The sequence below is a fragment of the Xenia sp. Carnegie-2017 genome, unplaced genomic scaffold, assembly GCF_021976095.1.
Source record: "Xenia sp. Carnegie-2017 unplaced genomic scaffold, XeniaSp_v1 HiC_scaffold_24, whole genome shotgun sequence".
In the NCBI taxonomy this organism is placed as follows: Eukaryota; Metazoa; Cnidaria; class Anthozoa; order Malacalcyonacea; family Xeniidae; genus Xenia; species Xenia sp. Carnegie-2017.
Window position 1 is genome coordinate 18,153,131 of NW_025813487.1, and position 20,542 is coordinate 18,173,672.

General features: G+C 33.3%; 2 protein-coding genes across 3 annotated transcripts; both read right to left on the reverse strand.

Annotated features, from left to right (window-relative positions):
* Positions 1-18: 18 nt before the first annotated feature.
* LOC124451685 (HBS1-like protein) lies at positions 19-6,744 on the reverse strand. Its single transcript, XM_047002290.1, is given in 22 exon segments — positions 19-398; positions 612-756; positions 951-981; positions 984-1,050; positions 1,128-1,236; positions 1,305-1,442; positions 1,444-1,498; positions 1,607-1,675; positions 1,790-1,907; positions 2,031-2,059; positions 2,062-2,104; positions 2,195-2,341; positions 2,433-2,550; positions 2,625-2,708; positions 2,862-2,943; positions 3,025-3,182; positions 3,283-3,397; positions 5,344-5,388; positions 5,461-5,592; positions 6,024-6,185; positions 6,268-6,333; positions 6,590-6,744. Coding segments are annotated over 22 exon segments (1,962 nt in total). The 5' UTR covers positions 6,633-6,744; the 3' UTR covers positions 19-392.
* A 115-nt stretch (positions 6,745-6,859) lies between these two features.
* LOC124451690 (hemicentin-2-like) lies at positions 6,860-19,492 on the reverse strand. Of its 2 annotated transcripts, XM_047002297.1 has the most exons (11): positions 19,361-19,492; positions 18,326-18,413; positions 15,967-16,308; positions 11,588-11,866; positions 11,170-11,436; positions 10,546-10,650; positions 10,049-10,234; positions 9,648-9,660; positions 8,924-9,125; positions 8,331-8,494; positions 6,860-8,018 (listed from the first exon to the last, which is right to left on the reverse strand). In XM_047002297.1, the coding sequence occupies exons 2-11, from the start codon at positions 18,405-18,407 to the stop codon at positions 8,003-8,005; spliced, it is 1,656 nt and encodes a 551-aa protein (XP_046858253.1). In that variant the 5' UTR covers positions 18,408-18,413; positions 19,361-19,492; the 3' UTR covers positions 6,860-8,002. The 2 variants fall into 2 exon arrangements, with proteins under 2 accessions (XP_046858253.1, XP_046858254.1); XM_047002298.1 differs by lacking the exon at positions 10,546-10,650.
* Positions 19,493-20,542: the final 1,050 nt, after the last annotated feature.

Below are 20,542 nucleotides of genomic sequence, written 5' to 3' on the forward strand. Positions count from 1 at the left end.
GATATTTTGAACATATCCTTTTGTTGAAACTCTGTACCAGAACTACTAAATTGAAAATGGAAGTTCAATGGTCAGATGTTTATATATTTCTTTATTTCACTACAGGAATATACTGGTCAATAAAATTCATTTCTTATATCGTAGATATTATTTAAAATTTACACTACAAGACTTTTTTCCAGATTTTTTTTCCACAAAATTCATCTTCTTTATGGTGAATATCAAATCCAAAAAAAAACGACATAAAGTTTATATATTTCTTTATTTCAATACAGGAATATACTGGTCAATAAAATTCATTTCTTATATCATAGATATTATTTAAAATTTACACTACAAGACTTTTTTTCCAGATTTTTTTTCCACAAAATTCATCTTCTTTGTGTTGAATATCAAATCTAAAAAAAAAACGACATAAAATTTCTTACATCTTGAGAAGATAAAAATTTCTTCGTGCAAAGATGGAAAGTAATGACAATCTTTCCCAGCATTTAAGTTCTGAAAGATTTCATTCAAAATTCGAACTCGTTAAAAGACCTTCCCATTTTTTCTGTAGAAAAAAAAACTTTAATTACAGCATGAAAAGAAAATTTTTGACAAAAGAATCTTACCTTCGTGACAATTCCCGCAGCAATAGTCTTTCCACCATACCGTAGCATAAAACGACCAAGATTCCTACAATCTTTATACAACTCTACACAAACTGGTCGAGATAACTCCAGTTCAATATTTGCAGTTGAATTCTTCGTCAAACATCTGAAGTTGAAAAATTGTGACGGATTGAACATTTGTATAAAGATGTGTTTTGATGACTAATGATTGTTTATTGAAATTGATTATCTATCCTAAATTATTTTTTGTACTTCATACGTTTTACAATGAAGACAACATGACAAAATGACCATCTAAACATTTCTCATAGTTAAGAAGTGATTGACCAAATTAAAGACCTTGGTTTCTTCTGTATAATTTCACCAGTATTTTGTGAAGTACACTTATCAACCGTTTGATAATGGCAGGTTCGTTGATCGTTTGGAAGTGAAACACAACCTAAAAATAACGATGTTATAAGGTGCAAAAGATTAATGAGGTGATAGTGGGGGATAATGAAGGATATATGTACATACAGGAAATCCTCGTGTTAAGGGAACATCAATGTTAAAAACCATGATTCTCGCTCTAAGTTTCGTCACAGATTGTATGGGATTTGAAGGATCACAAAGGATACTGCCTACACTAAGATGTTAGAAGAAATAATTATAGATAAACATTAGAAAAATAAGATACAAGAAGATTTAAAATACGTTATGTTCACGATATCCACGCCATGTACAGTTAACGTCACGTGATCACCAGCTTGTGCCCATTCTCCCGGCTCTCCATGAACAGATATACTTTTAGCTTGACCTTGTACAGCAGCAGGCATCACCATAACTTTTGACCATTTTAACCTGACCACATTCAGCACGACCCATGATATTAACACCAGAGCCAGTACCTGAAGAAAGATACAATGCGCATTTCACACAGTCCAATTGAATTTCCTCAACGCAACTTCCGTGAACTTCTCAGTAAGTTTGAAAGCTTGAAATGTTCAAAATTTTACCTTTGAAAACATCTGAAACACATAAGCGAAAAGGTTTATCTAAGGGTCTTTCTGGGACGTTGAAGGAATCTGTAAAACACAGCAAGTAAACAATCTGTAAAACATTAGGATATAGCACTGAAACCAATGTTCTTTGAAGTAAAACAAAGAAATACAACATCGCTATGTATAGACAGTGAATACCTATTCCTTGAATGATACTTGGTCCTTTATACCAACTTATTAAAGACTTTTCTTGAGCAGGTTTGACTAAATTTTCACCAGTCAAACCACTACAGGGTACATAATTAACATCGCTTTCCTAAAAGACAACAACATCTAAACATCATCATCAACATGTGAATTTCATCGTCCAAAAGCACACCACGAGTACTTGAAACAATAGTGCTGGAGTCATGTTAGTCGACGATTGTAATAAACTTACTTTGAAGCCAACTTGTTTTAAAATTTCTTTAGTTTAGTGATAATTGTATTGTATCGTTCTTGGGACCATCCCACCTTCAAAACAAACGATAAAGAAATAACACAATCATACAATATTATCACCAAACGAAATACTCTTACAGTATGGAGCTTTGGACGACCTACCGTGTCTAGTTTATTAACAGCAACTAGTAACTGTGTAACACCAAGAGAGCGTATTAAAATAGCATGTTCTCTTGTCTGTCCACCCGCTTCAAAACCAGCTTCAAATTCTCCAGTTGATGAGGCAACAACAAGAACAGCAACGTCAGCCTAGAGTTGACGACGAAAACAGAAAAACTGAATAATTCACAGTGAAGCAAAGCAAGTTTAAAGGTTCACGCAACGGTTCTCTATACTCTACCTGCGCAGCACCAGAAATCATATTCGGAATGAAATCTTTATGTCCTGGTGCATCCATTAACGTGATTATTTTAGAGTCAGTTTCAATACGAGTTAACCCAACATCCATTGTTATACCACTGAAATATTTTGACAGCAAAACACGAGCATTTGTTATATTATTGACAGCCTGTGACTATTCAGGTGTAGTTACCGTTCTCTTTCTTCACCAGTCTCATCTAGTACCCATGCGTAGGCAAATGACGCCTTGCCTGCTTTCTTTGCATCTTGTTCATATCTTTGATGGAGTAAAAGAATGCTTAAAAAACATCATTAATATAATGACAGTTCAATTATCACTAATCATAACAATATCCACCCCTCTTTATCAACCAAACAATGATCATATATCATAACATCATTCCCTATCAATACTATGTATAAAGGATATTTGTGCATCGTTTTTTTAGACACGTCTCCTAATAAGTAGAGTACATGACCCATTAAAGTACTCTTTCCCGCATCTACGTGACCTGAAATGAATTCAAAAACATACATAAATAGTAAACTCAACCAATGTTCATATTAAAAAATCTAGAATACTATGTTCTTACCAATGACAACTAAATTAAGAAGTGTTTTTCCTTGTCGTACTTTTTTCTCTCTTTCAGCTACTTCTTTTTCTTTTTGACTATTTACTTTTGCAGACTTGGTTGATGAAGGGCTGACAGGTGACGGAATCCTCGCTTCCTCAACAGCCGATGTACATCTGCTGAAAACATGACGCATACAACAAAACTCGTCTAATTCAAGTATTTGACAATAAATAAGACACACGAAAAGATCAGAGATAGCTATATTAAGACAAATACCTCGCTTCGGTGGAATTTTTCGTCGATACAGTAGGAGATGGTGTGTTTACTTTTAAACTAGCATTCTCCATTCGATACTTCTCTTTTTTTGTTGGACTGTTTTGATGCCTAGAATCTGAACATACACAGTTGAAATCCCTTCTTTCAAATCCCTTACTATTTTTATCATAAAAAGATTTATGGAACCAGCTACATGGAATAATTCGAACATTCTAAAAATTTTTACATTCAATTTTAAGGTCGTTGTACAAAACATTAATAGAACATTATATTCAAAAAGAACAATTACCTAAAGTTAAAATTCCATTACCCTACATCAATTGCATTTAAAAATACGAAAGTCAGCAACATTGTGAAAACGTCGAAGTGTATGAAAATATTCTACATTCAACATTAATGATAACCTAAAGTTGTCCTGTGGTCGTTCGTTTTTTCTTTGACCATGCAAGCTTCTGTTTTTCCTTTACAATATCATCAGGTGAAGGAGTTTTGAAATCGAAGGGAATGATTTCCGATTCTTTAGTTTGAGTTATTGTATTTTCTACATTAGGTTGCCATTGATGACCTGGTTTCCTGTATTGGACAAATAACGTACAAGCAAACAAGCTTGGAGTTTGAAAAAAATCGAAGATAGCTTTGTTGGAGTCGAAATCCTCAAACTCATCTTCTTCAACATTTAAAGATCCTTCTTCATTTTCTTCCCTTTTTTCAAGATGGTTTTTGGAGGACATACGAATGGAACTCATAAAAGACTCTGGCGTCAAATTACTCTTTCTTTTGTTAAAACAAAGATCGATATTACCATCACCATTTTTACTTAGTAAATTTTCTGAAGACAATTTCGTTGCGTCTTTAAGATCACTCTTCGTTTCATTTAGCTTTAAAGATTTCAAGCCTTTTAAAGGAAGGCTAGCCATAAGTGAATGGTCGCTTTTACTGTTCATCAAACCAAGATCTTTCTTGTAGCTTTCTGTATCTTTTGGTAACAGGTTTCTTGCTTTAAGAAGTTGACTCAAACTCGAAGATCCGTCATGTGTTATATGAACTATAGGTGTTGAAGAACTATTTTTTTTGCCAGCTTCCATTAAAGACGTCAATGAAGGAGACGTTGATTTCTGAAAAGATGAATCCTTGTTTTTACTTAATAATTTACTAAGTGGTGTTATTGGCGCTACACTTGTATTTAACCTTCCAAAACCAGATTTAACCATTGATGGATGTTCATTAACCAGTTGTTGGAGTGGAGATGTTTGAAGCTTCACATCTTTGTCATCTGTCGTTCTTTTTCCCTTCATCAACAGACTCAATGGAGATAAACCATGTTTATTACAAGAATTTTCGGATAGATTTGTGATCTTTGAAACATTTGCTCCCTCTTTGTGTTGTTTGTTTGTGGCCATCAGCAAATTCAAAGGCGATGAGCTTTGTTTTGAGATATTTTGCGAACTGATTACGGTTGATGTACAAATTTCTGTTGAGTTCTTTTCCCTCTCCAAAACATCTTGAGGTTGCTTATTTTTTGCCAAATACAAGCTCAGTGGTGACTTTTTTGAATCTTTGATATTTGTAGAGCAAATAGGAATATCGGGGGTCAAAGTCAAAGGTAGCTTGCTTGAGTTATTAATTTTAGTAGATCTTACAGGAGATATTGATGCTAAGTTTTTTAAGGAGTTATCTGATTTTTCACATGATGTCATACTTTTTTTCATGTTAACCAAATTAATCAATGATGAAGATACTTCATGTAAGTCTTACCTTAAGATTGCCATGACACAGACGAGAAAAACAAACATAAAAGAGAAAAGAAGGCAGAAAGTTAGAGATACAAACAAGTTTTGAAGTATTTTTATAAAAAAAATGAAGAGTTTAGAAAATTAACTTTATGAGACTGAAAAACTTTTCAAACAAACACATCCTAGTATATCCTAGTGTATCCTGGTATATCCTAGTGTATCCTAGTATATCCTAGTGTATCCTAGTATATCCTAGTGTATCATTGTGTATCCTATAGTGTATCCTAGTGTATCCTAGTGTATCATTGTATACACTAGGGCATCCTACCTTTATCACTTCTTGAAACAGTGGGACTTCTCAAGACTTGATTTTCTTCAAAAAATTGAAAAATCATAAATGTTATATTGAACTGCTACATTCCATCATCTCTCTTTAACCACTCACCATTGTTCAATACATCATCTATCGCTCTTTCCAAATCAAAGTTGTGTTTTATAATTGCTGATTTTGCTTCATTTTCATCACAATGGTCTCCAAGAATTGAACGAAATTCATCCAAACATGACAGGAGTTTAACTAAAAAAAAGTACATGAAACCTGCTTTCTTTAACTGATAAAATTTTGAAACCACTAAACCAGATAATAAAGTAAATGGTTTGAAAGAAATTTTGACTCTAAAGATGACTACCGCTAAGGTTGTCGAAACGTCAGTCAACAACAACAAAACAGTCCTTCTCAGGACTTTACCAACCTGGATGACCATCATTTACAAACATGTAACCATGTAATCATGTCAACAAATACCACAAACATGTAAATAGGTAAAGTATGAAAACTATAACAAGGAAACCAAAGGATATGTAGATTATTAAAACTTTGATTAGGTTATAGGACAGGTTGGTTATAAAGGATAGGTTATAAAAACTATGATAAGGAAGCCTAATGATAAGTTATCAAAGATTTTTGGCATAATTCATCCATACTATGTCATATTGTAGAGATTTTACCTTCATCCTCTTTATTCAGTTTAGCTACTTCATAATCCCTCTGATCTTCTAGGTAATCTGGATTATCTCCATAATCCACATCATCATAATCCAATGATTCCTCCATAAATGATGAAAGATCAGCTTGCCTTGACTCCCCCCTGCGATACAGGAACTGTTGAGCTAATGAAAAGAAAACCAAACATATAAACAAATGAGATGTTTGAAGGTTTGGTTGATAAAACAAAAATTATTTGAAACTCACCAGTAGTTGGAGAGACACATAAATCATGTTCTTCGACTGAGTGACCGTAGACATCATCATACATCTCTAAAATGTGTAGTAAATATTTATCAAATGCTCTTACACTCTCAAGTCTGAAAAAGTTCTTCTATACAATTACAGCGACAAAAACACGAAATTAGGTGTATAAAGAGAAAAAGACATAAAGTTAACTATAGTATTAATTACATGTGCTATATGACTTTGGTTGTCATTAATTCCCTTCACAGTTCAAATTTTTCCATTATTTACAAGCAACGTTGAAAGGTCAAATGTTTTACAGCATGTTAACTTTATATTTTACCTTCTTCGTACGCATAATTTCTCACATTTCTATGTCTTGACATATTTTATACCATTACTATCTTCCTTTCATGATCATTGTGTTACGAAATAAAAGACAAAATGAAATATTTTCTTTCCAAAGCGCAAAAATATGTAAAAATTTCCAATCGACAGCCATTTTGTAATTCAACGTGTTTCCATCACGCAAAAGTTACGACCGTTCAGTTTAGAAGGACAAAAATATATCGTCACTTTAAAAACAACAGAAGCGAACTAAACATAAACCAAATTCATTTGTATACGTGCTATTTATTTTACGCATGCAAAATACATTAAAATAGTATCATTAAGTATAAAATTCCAAAAATGTTTACAACCATACGCGCAATGGTGAATCCTGAACTTTCGTTAATAAACGCGAAGGCACATTGTTGTATTGATTGATTACAATTACGTATGCATTAAATACATACATTAATTATCTAGAATTACATTACAAAATTTATGACGATTTATCGTACTATTACATTGATACATTCATAGTTATCACTACAACTAAAATGTTCATTGTATGTTTATTGTTTACGTATGAAAAATTATTACTAAAACAAAAGAATTAATCTTTTGACAAAAAAATTAAGGGAATTGATTGCAGTACATGTGGCACAAACTTGTTCAAACCTCATTACACCATCCCTACTCAAAAAAAAACCTCCGCTTTTTTCCTTGGTTAACTTGTTTGAACACAAATTATCGGAAAATTCATTGCTTACATTAAATGTCGAATTAAATGAAGTAACATTTACGAAAACAGTTTGTGTCACACACATACCACCTTTTAAAATATATCGTATTTTAAACTTTTACGTTCTGTTTAAAATACTTCGTCAAAAATTTTTTTGGCTATACATATGTCGATGGTAGAAAGACCTACACTCTACAATATTTGATATTTATTTCTTCTACCATCTAGAGAGACCATTCACACCACATGAGCAGCAAACACGAAACAAAATGAAAGTCTATTGACAAAAATGTCTGCCAACTAGAGTGTGTTTAAACTATGCAAATACCATTATAACAGATGAGAAAATATCGTGAATGCTGAATACATGTACTAAACAGGGTATTTAAAGACTAACATATGATAATATAATTCAATAGTAAAGGAGAAATTTCGAGGGTTTTCTACCACATTGCTTACAATCGCATCATTTTTTTCTATCTTATTTCTACACTTAATTTCTACGTGATTAAAGTATTTCGACTCATTAACGAAATCTAACAAATGATTATATATTTAAAGTGCTAAGTTAAAGTCAGTGAAATGTTGTTGCTTAATTTAGGCAGGTAATTTCTTCAAAATTCACTCGGTGAAACAATATGTACATAGACACAACCATCTTGTTAGCTGTCTTATACTGTTCACAGATCAAATGTAGACCACACTGAAGAACAAAAAATGTGTTTAGCAGTTGTTTTATTAACGATGGTCGGCGGTCCTGGGGAAATTTATAACAAATTAACAAAGAGAACGAAAAATATATTTATAAAAATGACATTTCGTCGTGATGACAAATCTGAAAATCGTTTTAAAGATCGCAAATACTATGGTGAATGGCAAAAGTAATGTTTCAAATATATTTATGGTATTTTGAAAGTAGAAATCAACAAAATCAATTTTTACTTTCTTTATCGTCCATCAAAAAATGATGTCCAGCTATCGAACTCCTCAACAGTAAAGAAATAAGAAAACTTACTCTTTCTTCTTTTCATCCTTGCCTTTATCGTCGCCTTTCTTCTCGTCTTTTTTCTCCACAGGTGCCAGTTTACTAATATCAATACTGGCGTATTCGGTTGGTGCAGGACGTTTTTGGGTAGGATCTCTTTTAGGAGCATCTTTGGGGTCAAGGGAGGAGTATAACTAAAGGAAAAACACTTAAAAAATGATGAAATTGAACAATGTATTTTGTAAATATAGAGGCTTTAAAGGGTCCAAAAAACCGACGAATGAAGATTACTTTAAGCCTTCACTGAAAGTTCAAGTAACTCGACCCAAGGAAAAGTTTTCCCTCACGATTCATTTTCAACATAGTAAACTCTGTTCGATTATATCCACTTGCAGGGACAAAAAAATTAACCAAGCATAAAATAACTAAGTTGTCAGCATAGTTGGAGGATTTGAAACTCCAAACTTTATAACTGTCTGTATCATCATTCAAAATTACATAAATCATTTAATCCTCGATAATCTGCATAATGTATTCAACATAGTCTTCAGTGAATAAAATACATGCACAAATCTTAATCCATATTTATGAAGAAGAAATGACAAAAATCCACAACAACAAACCGGATTCCCTTGTCTGTTTTCTCTATTGATAGATGCATATACAGGTGGTTTACTATCTGACGGCTTGGATTTACCAACAGGAAGATTCTTGTCTGTTCTATCATCCTTCACCGATTCATAATGACTCTCGTTGCTAACACCGGGTGCACCATCAAGTTCATAATTGTTATCTCCAACCACTGGTTTAACACTTATACCATCACTGGAACATCAACAACCATGATTATATGTATCATATAAATGATAAACTTAAAATAATAGCAAGTTTAGTAACTTAAAACCACAGTTTATAAAAAATTAGCCACGAATTTACGCAAATATATACGGCGTTATTATGCCATTTTGCATCGTTTTCAAGATGTCTCAGAGGGCACGCAAGGTATGGCGGTCTGAGATTGTAACCGTGCTGAAATTGTTTCGTACATGCGCATTGGCAAAATTTGCAACAGTTTTCGGTTAAAATAATCAAGCTGTGTTGAGATTGCGAGTTTTTTGTGACAGTTGAGCGTTCCTCTTTTAATCCTCTTTCACGTGAATATAACAAGAAATCAGCTGAGCTAAACTTTAATTATATTTGACTATTTTGGAGCGACCTACAAATTTTAAATTTAATCATCCTTCCTGACAGAGGTCTATACAGGCAAGTCGTACTTACTAAATTTTTAAAGCAATTGACAAATGAAACAATTCATACAAAGAAAACTATAATAAATAATACACTTACCGGTGTCTTTTTCCTATGATAAAAATAACACAAAAACAGATGCTCAATAATTTGAAAATAAACGACAATTTTAAAATGAAACATCACCTTGAAATCCCACACAATTTCACCAACCATGAAATGTTTTTTAATGGTTGAAAATAAACGACAATTTTAAAATGAAACATCACCTTGAAATCCCACACAATGTCACCAACCATGAAATGTTTTTTAATGGTTGAAAATAAACGACAATTTTAAAATGAAACATCACCTTGAAATCCCACACAATTTCACCAACCATGAAATGTTTTTAATGGTTGAAAATAAACGACAATTTTAAAATGAAACACCTTGAAATCCCACACAATGTCACCAACCATGAAATGTTTTTTAACGGTTAAATTTAATGGTAAACTTACTTTGCTTTGATTTACGATAGCAGAAAATGACAAGGAAAACTAGAATGGCGACAAGGAAAACCGCTCCAACAGCAATGCCAACAATCAGAGCAATATTTGGTCCATCATTATCCTCTTTGTCTAGAGTCGTAGGGCCAATAGAGTTATTGTTGCCATCATCTCTGCTTGTAGGAGTATTTTGGCCAACTTAAATAAAGAGTTGTGAACTTTGATAAATTTTATCGAACAGTCTTCTTGACGACCCCAAATTCAAACATTAATCATTAGTTTTTTTAAATAGGTCTAGCAAATAGTTTGAAATAGCCAGAATGAAACAATGCGATATGCAAAAAAAAAAATAAAATTCACAATACATACGAAGGTTAGTGTCAGGTCATACGTTAGAACTAATTGATAAATTAATAAAAAAGTTTAAAAAACAAATGGTGAGACACGCTCTCCATAAATGATTGTTCCACATTAAAGAATTAAAGAAAAAAACGTTACAAAAAAGTTACCGTTGTTAGTGGTAGTGGAACTAATTGATGACGTAAAGGTCACAGTAAACGTCATCGATGACGTAATTATTGACGGCGATAGACTGTGTGAGCTTGACATGGGAGCTAGCACAATGACAAAAATTGTTCACATGAGAATGATTCCAATATTGAAATTCCTTCAATATTGAAATGCGTGCCACCAAATCGTGAAAATTTGCTAGTTTGAAATTCCAGTCATTTAGCAATTCACGCCAAGTAATCTATTTAAAATTAATGAACTCTAGGCAATTTACTTTTCTAAACACTTTAATGATTATACTGGGGAATACAGATAAGTTAAACATATTTTTACTGATAGTCATTGAAGAATATATATACATAGAAAAAAATGTTATGGTTAATGCAGCATGCAGACATTGCCAGTCTTTGCTTTACCACACGAGCCAGTAAAAAGTTATGTAATCAGAGCAATCTTCGTTGTTTACTGAAATTTTATTGTTATAAGGGTAGTCAAGCGCATTCAAGACTATTGCTAATTATAATAAGATAAACATCGGTCTTTCACCTTTTGCTACCAAGAAAGTTCGTACATAATGCAAAATAAAAGTCCAACAAGTGATAAACTGAGGTTCTTAATTTTACCTTCGTTGACAGTGAGATTTTTAACCTCAGATAAATCAATGCCCAGTTCATTCTTTGCTTCACAACGATACAAACCAGCATCACTGAAGTTGACGGACTGAATGGTGTATGTTTTTTTATTGCTGACAACAGACGTGTTATCAGTACCAATGCGGGAAATGGTGTAGGTTGGTTCAGGATGCCCATCTGATTCACAGGATATTGTCACATTTTGATCTTTTCTGGCTGACATTGGACTGATGGTGATATTGGTTTGTCGTGGTCGATCTAAAAATAAAATTTAATATTCCACTGTCACGATATTTGCAAAAGTCGATAATGAAATATTGTATAGCTACACCAGCTGCCACAGTAACGTATTTGAAAAACTAAAACATCTATAGCAACAAAAGTATAAATATAGAAGTTGAAGACTTACATTGCACTACTATTTTAATAGATTTCTCATCTCTATAATCTTCACCATCATAACTTTGTACTTTACATGTGTAATTTCCATCATCATTCACTGCAACATTAGGGATTACTAATGTCTTACTTACAACTCCAACATAACCAATTATGTTGTTATCTTTATCAAACCATGTGACATTAGCAGGAGGGTTACCTCCTTCACCTTTACATACACATGACACACTATCACTTTCATTCACAACCACATGAGTTGAACAATTGTTAATAGTCACATTTGGTTTCACTGAAATTAAAAGCAGAAAACATTTATTACTTAAATTAGTCACAATCAAAAAATGAATATTGAGTGAATTAGTCAGTGTTAGGTGCATTTTTAAAAAATATTTCATCGGCAAAGTGTAATTTTTCTGATAACATAACAATTTTACTGATTACAATAATGCGAGAATTCGCAATGAATGCAAATGGCTTTGACTCAAAGATTTTTTATTGCGTTGCAATATTACTTAGATGGCCATATCAGGCTATCTGGAAGACAGAAACAGAGTTGGATAAAAAAATATTTGAGCCCACATGCATTTTTTAATTAATACATTTTCAATACACTTTCAACGAATAATTGTTCTATTTTTTTACCATTCCTGGTTTAAACTGCTTTCCTTTAGTTGCAATTATATGAAAAAAATCAATTAACTTCAATAGAACAATTTTACCACCTGTTATTGTCTTCTATCAGGGGGGGGGAACAACTTGTATTTATGGCAGTTGTTTTAATGATGAAAACTACAGCTTAGGACAATTAGTCATCGTCAAAATAAAGCCAATTTAAAAATGAGCTGCTTCTATCGACAAAGGACCCGATCATTAAGCCTATTAAATAGCGCCTTTTAGAGAAAAAGCATACTTATGACATTTCATGACTTAAGACATTTCATGTTTGTAAATGATGATCGTCCAGGTTAATAAAGTCCTGAGAAGGACTGTTTTTGTTGTTGTTGACTGACGTTTCGACAACCTTAGCGGTAGTCATCTTCAGAGTCAAGTTAAGACATTTCATGATTTAAGACATTGTGAACGGTCCTGAGTACCAGCACAGAGAGAACACAGTCCATAGATATCTAAAGCCAATTTCATGCCAACTATTTGACTTTGGATTGAGTAGATTGTTGGATGTTCAAACATGGACATGGTTCATCGTTAAATGGAAAACGGACGAAATTCGCATGGTTCTTTTTTTATATGGCACCAGAAATCCTCGGTCGATTAACAAATGCATGGCTTGAGACTGGTAAGTTTCCTTTACCATCTTCATTGTAAGAGTTGTCTCAAGATTCCCCAAAACCATCACTATGCTTCTGACCGTGTACTTGGTATGGTAAATAGAAGATTGCCATTTATTGAAGTCAACAAAGGTTCAGACAGTAGAAGTATCAACAGTGATGAAAGAACTTGATTGGCTGATTTCACTTACTGGGTCACACGAAGGTTTGCGTGCACAGTTGAATAAGGACAATCGGTAAAACGAATGAACACTGTAAAACGACGAGAGGAACATATAAAAATAATCGGTACAACAAAAACATTTCAACATAGGAATAATGGAGAACTTTATGATAGCAAAAAATGCTTTCGGTTTCGCGATTGGAATCCAAAAGACAAGACACCAAAAGAAATACTGGAGATATTATTGAAGTCAGCTGACTATTGAACAACATGCAAGATCATACCAAATTCTTTCTCATAACGTGGGCTTCCTATTGGATATTGTCGACTTACAGTCTGAAAATGATTACGCAGGCCAAAACTTGGGCTCAAGGAAAAAAAACGGTGTTCAATATTATTTGTGTATCTTTAAGGGACACCAAGGTGGTTTTGGCTGATGAGGTGGATGAAAGCTTCAAAAAATTGTACACAATAAATAGAAAATAGTACAAAAATAATTCTTCACCAGATATTATGACGATTGTTTCATACTTAAAAGGTAAAGTTCAATTGGTAACGCTTGGTAAGGCACAAGGTATTTTTAACACGTGAAAAGAAAAAGTCACGATGGGAAAAGGTTACTTTCGTTAGGTGTTTGATAAAATGCAAGCAGAGATTGCCATCGGATGAGTTCAAGGAAAGTGATCATAACTTCTTGAAAAGGATATTTCTTTCGAATAGATTTTCTAAGAAATTAATTACCTTTATCTACTAACAATAAAAAAAGAGAATGAAATTCTTTCGTGTGATGACGTCAGGGCGGCCATGTTGGTAGGCAACTTCAAAGAGTCTACGCTCAACACAACATAAAATCAATACAGATTCTTTTACCTATAGTAATTTTCTACCAACATGGCGAGCAGTGAAAACATTCCACAATCAAGAATTTGTTTTTCGCAAGCAATGTCATCTTTATAGTTTGGAAAAAAACATTTGGCCACACAACCCCAACCCCATTGGGCATTCTCCGTAGCAGCGTTTGCAACTGAATTTGAATTCAGGTCTTGAGTATTATCATCATCCAGGTTATCGATGTCGGGTGGCTCTTCCCGTGTCTTTCGTATGTACCTACGATGTCTTCTGTGTTCTGTTCCGTAGTCGCTTTTTACCATGTAGCTTCTGGGTGTTTGATGATTTCGTATCATCGTTTTGCGAGTCCATGGTCATACCGACTCTTGGCGAAATCTCACTCATTCACCTTCTTTTAGTTGTTGCGAAGCCTTGGCAGTGCAGTTATTGACGAGAAGTGTGAAATGTAGCTTGGTAGATAGGTTTGGGATACAGCTTACATTGTAAAGTAAGAATGGTTGATCAAAGCGGCTTGCGCAGGGCTCACACTGTCAATGGGGGGTGTTACGATAGTCTAACAGCGCGAGATATTCTTGTCGGTCTTGTCCATTCGCTTTGCATTTCTTGAGAATGTTTTTGAGTGTCTGAACTGTTTATCTCACGTAATCCACCTGAGTGTGGATAACTCGGACTTATGGTGTTATGTGTGAAAAGGTAGTCTAACGCAAGCTGTTTGCCTTCTTCCGATGAGTAATGAGGCTGACTATCGGATACTATCGTTTCCAGAATTCCATATCGACTAAATATGGACTTTGTCTTGTTGACAAAGGTTTTCTTTGGTGTTTCTTAATTGCCATTGGATTACGACGTCATCGTGATGATACTCAATTTCACTCAGAGGTTGGTTGCTATTCAGTTAAAAACAATGTTGGTAATTTTGTTGAATCTTAAAGTTTTAGAGTTAGAGCTGGTGATCAAACTTTGGAAAATCATTTGTTCGAATGTGGCAAGCATAAAAGAATATTGCCAAAACAAGCTAAAAAATCATCAATTGTATTGATCAGGTAATATCGACGAAGATAAAAAATAGATATTATTCTATCATTGAAGCTGAAGCTGCGATTCTTCTCAAAAAGAACAGTTGCCCCTTGTTCTGTCATTTGTTGATTCTTTAATGAATGCAATTTATACACTCACTGTTATAGTCATCATCGACTAAATTCATCTGTCTGTAACACTCTTTCTAACGTTGAAATTAATAACATGTTATCTGTTGTTTTTCAAGCTGCCAATTTTATCAACATATCACAGACACACAACATGCCCCTTGCTGAGCACGTTAAAAGTCAGATGTTCAGACCAAGAAGGCAAAACTGGTAAGTCTTTGTAAAACCAGATGGGTTGAGCGAGTTTACATTCTTAAAACGTTCGAACGTTTATCTCTTTAATCGACACTCTTCAGGACATGATAAACAATGAAAGCGACAAGGTAAAGCCTTGCTGCTGATGCTTCTTACTTACTTTTATTAGTCACTCAATTTCATTTTATTTTGCATTAGTTTTACCAGAAAGATTCTGGATGCTACTCTTCCAGTACGCAATTGTTACAGGGAAAAACTATTGATGTCATGGATGGTTTTCATTTGATAACCACTTTAAAGAATGATGTAGTCAACATGAGGAAGAGCATTGATTATTATCATTGATTTTTAACAACGGCGATTTAGCTCACTTTGTAACCCTACAAAAATTGACAGTTAAGGTATTCCAAAATGCGTGAAATTGCATTTCTCGTACCTTATGTTTCAAAATTTCCCAAGGGAGAATGTCAGACGTCCGCTGTTTTATGGCTGACGTTTGAAAAATTCTAGAACCGCCTCTGGTAGCCAATATACACTTCAACCCATGATTTCGTAATCAACCAATAACATGAGCCATACCACGCATGCACATGGTTTGAATTTCTTAGTCCCCTAACGTTGCAACCACTGGTCTAATTATTTTTCTACGTTTCTAACTGAATAGATGTATTGCTTTCATTAATTTTCAAATGAAAAATATAAATTTCTAAAACTGATAAGAATATAAAATAATAAAAAAAGGACGACTTACTTGCAACGAAAACTCTGACTTTAGATATAAAAGATGACGCACTGCCCCTTCTTGTTAATTGAAACTCATACGTTCCATCATAACTATGAGTGATATTTCTTAATCGCAGCGTTGAAGGTTTGTAGACGTCATAATTTGGAAGAATTGGATCATTAAAATTTACCAATGGCAAATCCAGAGAGACAGTGGCCAACAGTGTTGATTGTGAACCATTACTACCAGTAAAAGACCAATCTCTTCTGACCAAATCATTTAAATCGTCATCAAATCTCCAGGTTATATTGTGTGTTTCTCCAGGTAAAAATGTAAAACTTGTGTCAGGAGGAGGTGATAGAATTACTCCTATGATAAGAAATGAAAGATAAATGAATAAAAATAGGTACAAAGTGCGTACATATGGTTTTGAAATAATTTAAATGTTTTTTCAACGTACATAAAAATATACGAAAATTTATAAGAAACTTTACGAAAACATCTTTAGTGAAATCCCAAAGTTATTTCATTTCGTAATAACGAAAATAAGCAACATCCTCAAGAAATCTCTCCAATTTTAACGATGAATTCATTACTATTTTAAATGCAAACCATTTTTGAGATAATTACTATTTTTAACAATTGTCTTTCAAACGTTTACTGATAAATAAGATAGCATTGAAAATTATACAACTGTATTAAGCCTGTGTAGTTTTATTTTTACTCTTGTCTTCATAACATTTCGATAAGACTTAATTGCCCACGATTTGTTCTGATTGCGATTAATTTTAAACTTATGTTTAATCTTTGAACTCAGAAGGATTGCAAATAGGATGAGATAGCAAATATTTCATATTCGATAACAGAAATGCCAAATAAATAGACTTTAGTTATCATAAAAAGTGCCACAAGATTCTGCGTATTTTAGGGCCAATACGTTTTGTGCTGAACATCAACAATTGGCCTTACTGTCTAACAAAAATAAAACCTCCATTGTTTGCTGGTGACTCCATAACTTATCTAAAGGCCGCTTTAAATTCTAATTAGAAAACCTTTAGAAAACTTGGGGTTCCACTTGATCAAAATTTGTCTAGGAATTGTAACACTGATAATATTTGCAAAAAAAGTCACATTAGGGATTTATCTCGAAGGCTTATGTTAATACACTTATATCTGTACACAATGCAAAAGTTAGCCTTCACTTCAAAAATTGTTGCAAATTATGGGATATGACTAGTGTTTATAAAAAAAGTAAATGGAACTTTAAGAAATTGAATAAACTAACTGCCTCAGGAGGACACATTAGCTGAAATTTCAAGAATTTTTTACAGGTAGTTGAGGTGAGTAACAAAATAATTATCGAATTCAGTTTTGCATGATATCTACAATGATCGAAGCCTTGGTTTGCATTTATGCCTGCCTACGATTGATAAAAACAACCTCTCCCTGAAACAAACTTTGCCTAGATAATTCTAAATATCATGCACAACCTCACCAAATAATTACTTAATGTATGACAGCTATGTGCATGTTTTACATATAATTTGTTACTATCACAAAAGCTTTTCTGCTCCTAGAAAGTTCAAATAACCTCTAAAAGCAAAATATGCACAGTAATGCACCAGTGGGATTAGAAAAGTAATCAGGAAATTTAAATCTCATATTAGGGCAAAACTTATAATTTTCAACAGAGTGGCAATTTGGTGTTTCTTTGAAGTTTGCAAATTGAAAAACAACATGCTACAATGATTACAAGCCTGTCACTAACTATAGAAGCAATGATTAATAACATATATAATTAGGGAAACTCTTCGAAGCTTTCAAATTATGTAAATAGTTTACTGTAAAAAACTAGCGATGGAAAGGATAATGCAAATTGCAAAGGAGCTTTGGCCTATTTTGCCTTCTGAAAGTTTGTTCAACTCCAGCAAAACTTTGTCAGAAGTTGTTCATGATGCAAAATACTGTCAGACTTTGGTAAAAATATTAAATCAAAACATTTTTGTATCAACGAATGATAACTATCTGCTAAAATTGAAGAACTTGCATGAAAATGAAACATTTTATGCATGACACAACATGATGCTAGATTTCGTTCACACATGCCAATTTCTGATTGAAAGTCGGAGTGCAGAAATTTAACTTTACGTATAAATACTTTACACCTTAAAATGTTAAACAGTGACTTGCGAAATAAACCAGCTACAGCTAGTGATTCAAGTTAGAAACCGGAGTTCAGAATTGACAAAAAGAGGCCAGAGCCGGAGCTGAAAAACTGGGGTTTCCACAGCACTAAGAAGAGAGTAAAAACAACACACAGCACATATTTGAAGGTTATTAATAAACAAAACTTATAAGCCTAAGTATTATTTTTAAGAATTCTTACCATCACAAGGAAGAAAGAATGCCATACACCAAAGGTAAGTTGATATCATAAAGGGGACATTTATGCTCATTGTTAACAACATCGATATCTATGAAAGAAAAAGAGGCCAGTAAATATGGGAAGCGTTGCAATTTTACTTGTTAATATGCATGAAAATGTTTGCACAACAATTGAGAATAATAACATCACACAAATCCCAACATTGTTCCCAATTACCAATGTTGAAAGCAAAAACAAAAGAGGCAAAATACAGGCCAATTTAGTGAATTATGAAAACATCAATGGTGATAATTATGAGCCATACTAGAAAGTTTGTATTGCACACCCAAGATCATAAATTTTGAAAAATTTTAAGGCTTTACATGATCCTGAATTTGACTTGTGTTTTCAATTGTTTCTATAAATAGCTTCATTTCATCAGCAAATAAGCTTAAAAAACGTTATTTCTAGGTTCTCAGACAATATAAAAGTTTTTTGTTTTTATAAGAAAGTAAACATAGGCAGAGAAACATTGCATTTGTTTTAAGTCACGTGCCTCTAAATGAACCAATCACATTACCCATACAGAATACCAATATAGCAATAATAAATATCGGCTTATTACTTAAACTTTTATAACTTCATGGGCGTAGGATTATAGCTTTGTAGAGATTTCGTGTCGAAAACCTTACTCAATGCTATTATTCTCGGGGCTATGATGTTATCTACATGGCAAAACTCCTCACCAAAACTCTAGAAACGACAATAACGCATTAACGATATGTGATTATATGTCAACTACTTCCATTGGTTATTTATGTAATAGTAAAGAGCTTTGAATCTTATCATATTTTTTCATTTTTAAGTAAACAATAATATTAAACTATATTCTTATTAAAACTGTTGCCTCATGTTCAACGTTAAAGATCCTGAAGCAGCCAATTACATAGTTCCGTGAAAATTACACAACAAATTTAAAGCGTATAAAACGAAATTTCCATCAGTAATCTACAACTGAACACTTCACATCTAAAAATGAAATGATTTTTAACTTACCAAAACGTCTAGGCTTTTGCTTTAGCATTAAACGGTTGAAGTTATTCAACTTCCTGGTTTAAAAATTCTTCTATTCGTCTTCTTTGCGTCGTCACGTCACTCAGTTGTGAGTTAGCCTCAGTTAGGTGTGTTTGTGTACATTTATGTATATTTTGAGTCGGGGTGGGGTGGGATGTCGGCGGAAGTAGACCTGCAGACCTTGACAAAACAAGAATCAATTTTGATTGGTTAATAAAAGGATACATAAAACAATTAAATAAAATGTGAATAAAACATTTTGATGAAAATATATGAATGTTAATTAAGTTATGATATACAGAAATGAAAAATTCAGACAGGTAATGTACATATAGTTATTTGAATTTCCTTTGCAAAAACAATCAAAAGGTTTAATTTCATAACGTCCCACCAGCCTCACTGCTAACAACTCGATTTTTAACTTGTTAAAGCAGGAGAGAAGAAAACAAGAAAAACAAAAACCAGGAACGAAAAAAGGGAGACTCTTTACAACCAGAAACGAGGACAGTTGGAGTCCGGAAGTCACGTCAAATTTTGTTTCTGCTTTGAAAATTGCCGTTAGTTTTGTACAGTGAAAATGCCCGTTTCTTTTTTTAAATGCGATGAAAGTAACCTTTTATTGAAAAATTACGTTCTATGTGATATGACTGGAACCTTTGCCTTCGTTGTAGAAGTGAGTTTAAAAAAATATTATGGATGGTACGTACTTGAAGCTATAGGCCGCCATAAATAAATGATTAATAAGCGTTACTTTCTATAAATTTGCATCTCTTCCACAACTATAAAATAGACTACGTCAAATTCAAACCCAATATGTTTCCCGATTTGCTACTGAAGTTTTAATTGAAGTTGTAATTTGGGCTCAAAACTGTTAAATTTATGGGATTCCGGTCGTAACATTTCTCCATACCATCTCAAGAGATAGGTTGAGTTTAACCTAGGTGAATCTTGGGTAGGTTGTGTTTACACGCAAAAAATAAACATGGGTTAATTTTAACCAGGGTTAAACCCAGGATAGTTTATGTCGTGTGAACATGGCTTTAGTGGGTTGCATGTAACGGATAATTATCAATCGCTGAGGATAGATAATTATCATGGCCGCCAAATTGGTTGAATTCAACGAAGGATTTTTCTCGTTTACAATTAAAATTTCCATCAAGATGG